Source organism: Plasmopara halstedii, assembly GCF_900000015.1.
Source record: "Plasmopara halstedii genome assembly, contig: Scaffold_555, whole genome shotgun sequence".
NCBI classification, from domain to species: domain Eukaryota; phylum Oomycota; class Peronosporomycetes; order Peronosporales; family Peronosporaceae; genus Plasmopara; species Plasmopara halstedii.
Window position 1 is genome coordinate 1,697,930 of NW_020187475.1, and position 6,320 is coordinate 1,704,249.

The window sequence follows — 6,320 nt, forward strand, 5'->3', positions numbered from 1 at the left end:
GGTCTTGTTTTGATACCGCGGTACTAAGGTGCTTTGACGCGTTTCTTTCAGATCAACTTCGGATAAATGCGACAAATAATCTGCAGCGGGACTGCTGTAGTTCCTTGCTTAGAGGAAGCTCAGCTAGCGTAACCGACCTTACGTGCTTTACAAGAACCAGTACGAGTGTAGCGGGTCGCAATCCGCTACCTCCAAGATTACCTAAAAACCTTAATCAAGGTAAGACGCTCTTCCGTTTAAAATTGAATCCGTACCTAATTGACATAGCTGCAACAGAGCCGCGAATATGTAGAACCTTAAGTTTTCCTAATTGATATAGTAATACCTAATTAATATGCATGACTACTGGCAATCCTGCCGCGTAGTGGCCTATAGTTACGGTGTGGTCACACCAATGTGTGACTACGCCAAATTGTTCAATCACATCTATGTACGGTCAAACCCACAGTTAATTAATTCACTGCTGTATCGCGCCGACACGTTTACTGCTGTACAAAAGCACCCGGAAACTAATGCACTCTGTTTGAGCACAGTAACGCGCTATCAGTCAATTATACGTGCTAAGACGTCAACGGACGATATCCTTGACACTGATATTGTGCTCGGGATAATTCGTGCAGAGTGTCTTTTGGTGGCTTGCAATTTAAGCTCATGCAAAGGTGCAAACACTCAGTAAATTATGAGGACACCAATTACCGATAAGAAGAGAGGGGTGGTCCGGAGGAGTTTTTCGTGCCATACTTATTCAAGAGTAAACCCTTGATTTCTGCTGGAACGTTGACAAGATCACGTTATTTATACCAAGCGACTTGGCTGCAGTTACGACCCTAGAGAAGGCTAAGCTAAGTTCACCGACCTTACGTTCTTTCCAAGAACCAGTACTAGTGTAGCGGATCGCAACCCGCTACTTCTAGGAACTAAAGCTTTACCAATGTAAACGAACACTCCTATTCAAAAACGAAACTTGTTTTGCTTGCGGCAGAGCCGCCAGTGTCTAAAGCCCTAGGTTCTCCTAATTAATATAGAATTACCTAATTAACATATAGCAAAAAACACAGACACATCTATAGACGCTCGCACAATCTTGTGCGACCCAACCTTTATCACAATGGTGCGTGGAACCCCGTTACATCATGCTGTAGTACTTTTGAGCTTGGCCTAAAATCCAGGTGACAATAGTAAAAATGATACGTAAACCATAAGGTGGCTCATTTTCTCGATTCAACAAGACCAACGGGTTGACACCGAGTCTGCGATCGTACAATGACGCCTACTTTGTGGCGAACAAGGATGACAGGAAGTCCAAAACCGCGGCAGTCGGTCAAATGAATGACAGTTGCAGTATAAGCGCGACTGAGCTGGTATCTGTCGATGCTAAGCTATTGCAGCGAGGCTGCCGTAGCTATTTTGCTTAGAGGAAGCTTAGTTACGGTCGGCGACCTTCGTTCCATACTTAAACATAGTACGATTGTAGCGGATCGCAATCCGCTTAATCCAACAATAAGTACAACCTTAACTCTAGGCTGATTGGCTTTTTCTTTTGAAATGTAGACTGTATTTCTCGGTCTTAATGCGGCAAAGCCGCACATATTGAAATCGATAGGTATTCGTTGATGAAAAGGTCGCAGTGAGCACTAGATGGCAAAATGCAACGAAAAATATATCTCAAAGGTCCTTAGCTCGCAACTGCATAATACCTCTAAGCCGATGATTTATCTCAACCAATCACAAGCCGATACCACCCCGATGTTGATCATGACATAACGAATCCCATCCTGATAGTAGAAATATACTCAAGAATCATCTGAGTATCTTCTACCTTTTGGTATCGAATGACGATGTGCGTGGTTCGCTTGTGAAACTCCACGTTCTTCGCTAGTGCAATCGAGCCTTGATTATCCTCCAAAATCTTGACCGCAGTTTCCGAGAACATCTCGCTCAACTCACACAATAACACCTTCAGCCAAATTGCTCCTTGCGTAGCCTCTCATAATGCCATGTATTCAGCCTCCGTAGACGATAGTACTACAGTACGCTGCTTCTTGCTCTTCCGGCTGACACATCCACCGCTCATCATGGAAGAGTATCTAATTGTACTTCTTCGCAACATTAGGTCTCCGGCCCAATTTCTTGCAACCCATCATGATTTTCTGTTTGAAACGTGATGCCGTGTATCCTTCTGCCTTGGATTTATCTGAAGACTCTCTTCTAACGCTTGCCAGTGTGTTGGGCACGGGTCTGCTGCAAATTGGCTGAGTGCTTCAACTGCCGCAGCAAGGTCCGGACGCGTACCGAAAATGAAATACATCACGCAGCCAACAGCATTTCCATAAGACACACCAGTCATAGTCTCGCTGTTCTTGCATCCTCCTTCGCACATGAACTTGGTGAGCTTGAGTCTTGAATCTGTATGCGCTCTGACGCTTCTGTTTTCCATATGAAACTTGGTCAAAATCTCGCACGCAAATTTTGTTTGTCGCATCGGCAGGGTTCCGATCGTGAGGTCTTCCTCCACTTCAATTCCAAGAAAGAACTTAGCTGACCCAGATCCGTCATCTCAAATCGTTTGATGAGTACTTGCTTGGTTTCTCGAAGCATCTTGCTAGTAATGCTAGCATCGAATATCATGTCTTGACCATTCCGCTTCATGTACACACAGTGATCGGACTCACACCTTTTAAATTCCAATCCCAGCATGAAGTCATCATTGGTCTTGTTCCACATGCGAGTCGATTGCTTGAACCCGTAAATTGACCACTGTGACTTGCAAACATAGTCTGGATTGGTCATATACGTATAGCCATCATGTTGTGCCATGGAGATATCCTCATCAAGTGGCCGTTTAAGGACACTGTCTTCACGTCTATCTGATGGACCAATAATTCATACTTGGCAGCACGACTGAGCGAAATCCGGATCGATGCAAACTTGGCCACAGGTGCAAACATTTCTTTGAGGTGACCCAATTTCCAAATCGCATTCTTTCTTCCATTTAGCTGCGTCGTTGGATTCCATTACCGACTTGAAAGTAGTCGGCATTCCTCCCACTGAATCCACGACGTACGCAGCCTCAAAGACTTGAGCTGTGGCTGACATTTCTTCAAGTGATCGATATCGATTCTGTCGTTTAAACCCTGGTGCTTCAGTCGCGTTTTCAAGCGATTGGGCCCGTGGGTGTCGCTTGCTGCCAGGCTAAAATATTTATTCGCGCGCACATTCTTCAGTTTTATAGTCTGTCAGGTCATGTTGTAGGGGTCCTCATCAGTCTCTTCATTATCATCTTGAACAACGACTTCATTGTAGCGATGGTCGCGGCTAACAAGCTCTCGATTTCTTTAAATCGATACGCTTTCTTATGCTTCAAGTAGCCAAGAAATTGACAGCGTACCGAACGAGCATCAATCTTGCTGCGCTTTTCCTTGGGCACCGTAACAAATGCATGGCATCCAAAAACCTTTAAACTCGTCAGCACAAATTTTCGTTCAGTCCAAACTTGGTATGGCAATCTATCCATGTCAATGCCTCGCGTTGGACGTCATGAGAGCTAAACCCCAAGTAAAAAATTAAAGATATTTTAGATAGGGTTTATATATACGTCTTTGCCAGTCTAGCGTGCTCGAATACATCTTGCACATTCTACCAGAGTTTGGTTTATGCGTTCAGCCACTCCGTTAAGTTGCGGATTTTAAGGTGGCGTGAACTTTTGCAGCGATTTCACGCCGATTGCAGAGCTTGGCCACGTCACCTGACGCGCACTCGCTAGCATTATCGCAACGAGGTGCTTTGACAACTTTACCTGTTTAAGTTTCATCAAAAGCAACGAACTGGGAAATCCTTTGGCGACTTTAGACTTGTTCTGCAGCAAAAAAAACCGTGGTAAAGTGCGAGTACTTGCATATGATAGTGACAAAGTATCGCGTGCCGTTAAAAGTCGTTGACTGCATACATCACTGTGAAAAGCTTTTGACTATATCTATGCGTGATGGGGCGACATTGGCATAAAGCTCACTCGTGTTTGTTTGTTAAGTGCACAACCATCGCACAGCTCCCACTAATTGACCAAAGCAAAACCAATACCAATACCATAATTCTTTTTGACGATAGCGTCTAGACTGCTATGTCCAATGTGCCCAAAACGAAGGTGCCAGAGGTACGAAGTGGTGTTCACATGGCATCCTAACATATTAGTCACATTGCTTCGTCAGTGCTGACAGGCGTCATACACAACTTGAAAAGCCTTTGTCCTCGCGGACTCCAAGCTTCTACTGCATTCTTTTCGCCTTGACAAAACAGTTATCGCTTTCAAACGTGACTGGCCCAACATCCTTTGTGAAACGTCCAACGGAAAAAAGATTGCGCGAAAGCTCTGGAATATGCCATACTCCGCGAAGCATACCACATTTGATTCCATGGGCCATCTTCACCGGCATTATCATGTCTCTAATTCCGATTGCTTGAATACCACTGTTGTCTGCAAGATAAACGCCCACAGGAGAAATATCCTTGTAGTTCTTCGTAATATCTCTTTTGAAAATGTCATGGGCTGTGTCGCACCCGAGTCGACCAGTCATTCGCGACTTACCGAGAAGAGAAAATCACCAAAGTTGTCTTTGCTATGCCGGTCGTTGCCGATCTGCGTTCTCACGAATTCTCACGGGGAACTTGGCGATCCAATGCCCGTGCTCCCCACAAAATTGACACGTACTGCTAGCCTTAGCAGTCACTTGACGGTCCTTACGCCGTCCATTGTCCGTTGTCATAAACGCATGCCCTTGTCCGTGCACGGCTCCATCGACGCCGCAACCTTGTTCCTTGCGTCCCATGTCTCCATACAATTGCCGAGACGTCACGAGCTCTAACGTCAGCGAGTCAAAACGCCGTAATAAGGAACATGTACGACTCGCTTAAGGTCGTGAGTAGCGTGATGACCATATCGTCTTCGCTAGCTGGAGCACCCACTGCATCAAGTTGCTCTGCCAACGTCTTGATATTGTTTATATGCTGAAGCACGTCATCACCCTCGTCCTGAAGAAGTGGCAGTTGCGAATCCTCCATCGCGAGACAGATAATCGCCATAGCCTTGCGTGACTTTCGCTTATAGTTCGATTGGTTCAGTGGGTTCATCAAGTGCTCAGGCTTTACCTACCCGCTCACCATGGATCATAAGCCCCGTTCTTCCAGCACCATCTGCATCTTGAATTTTCATAGGTGGAAGTTCGCACCGTCAAGCTTGTTAATACGAGCGGTCGTAGTGTCCAAAGCAAGAGCGTAGTCAGTAGCGGGGGCATCAGAGTCAGTTGGTCTTTAGGTTTTACTGTATAGCTAGGAATATTGTCGAAGGTGCTATTGAAGAAACGCCTCGAGCAGCGACCATATATCGGTAAGTACCAGTACCTGCAATCAGTGGATAACTGGGTGATCGGTATCAGGATGGGAATCGTTATGTCATGATCAACCTTGAATTGGTGTCAGCTGTGATTAAATCATAGGCTTAGAGGTAGCATGCAGCTGTGAACTAAGGACTTTTGAATTATATTTTATTCTGCATTTTGCCAACTAGTACTCACTTCGACATCTGCATCAGGTTATGAGCCAATAGGTGTACACTACTGGCTGCTTCAGCCACGTACTGACTTGTTGTTTAAGTGTGGCCACACCATGTTGTGGTCAGACCAGATTGTGTAACCGATGAGGGTGTGATCATGTAACCCCCATTACAGATATACTCGTTTCTGATGGGTAACTAAGGACTGTAACTAAGTTGCCGCTGAAAATGCCGATGAGCATAATGGTGCAAACGTGCAAGTGCAGGATAAAATGAGCCCAGCAAAGGAGAAGCACGCGGACGACAATCTCCATACAAGTCTTTGCCGAGAAAAAGTCGTGCTACGTTTAGGTGCCACGCGGCCACGCGATATTGATCGCGGAATTTTCTGACACGGCGCCAGATGATGAATTTTTGAAAGAAAATTGGGCGTATCAACATAAAGGAAGCCAGGAACCTCGAAAGACTGGGGACGAGTCCCAAAAGCTAGCATTCCGCAGTATAATGCTATATCCCTGTGCGAAATGTCAGATCAAGAATAGCCGAGAATGCTGAAGATCAGATCTCTGTAGTTTGCAGATAAGATTCAGCAAGTGGCTATTCGATAATATCTCTCACCTTTCACATCTTTCCTAGCGCACAACTGGTTAACTAAAAACAAAATTGTCAGGCAAATGTACTCAAAACTTTTGTCTGTTACTACACGCGTAGATCTTATGTGACGGGGCACACGGCACCTTGCACAGAGAAAGCTTGACTTCCAAGAGTATACAAA

General features: G+C 45.3%; 2 protein-coding genes across 2 annotated transcripts; one reads left to right on the forward strand and one right to left on the reverse strand.

The window, feature by feature from the left end:
* Nucleotides 1–3,236: 3,236 nt before the first annotated feature.
* PHALS_11864 (TRANSPOSON TY4-H GAG POLYPROTEIN-RELATED) lies at nt 3,237–3,514 on the reverse strand (the record flags this gene model as incomplete). Its single annotated transcript, XM_024727301.1, has 2 exons — nt 3,237–3,323; nt 3,389–3,514. The coding sequence occupies 2 exons, from the start codon at nt 3,512–3,514 to the stop codon at nt 3,237–3,239; spliced, it is 213 nt and encodes a 70-aa protein (XP_024577892.1).
* A 2,303-nt stretch (nt 3,515–5,817) lies between these two features.
* PHALS_11865 (uncharacterized protein) lies at nt 5,818–6,153 on the forward strand (the record flags this gene model as incomplete). The annotated part of the gene is made up of 3 exons (XM_024727302.1): nt 5,818–5,896; nt 5,949–6,062; nt 6,125–6,153. The coding sequence occupies 3 exons, from the start codon at nt 5,818–5,820 to the stop codon at nt 6,151–6,153; spliced, it is 222 nt and encodes a 73-aa protein (XP_024577893.1).
* Nucleotides 6,154–6,320: the final 167 nt, after the last annotated feature.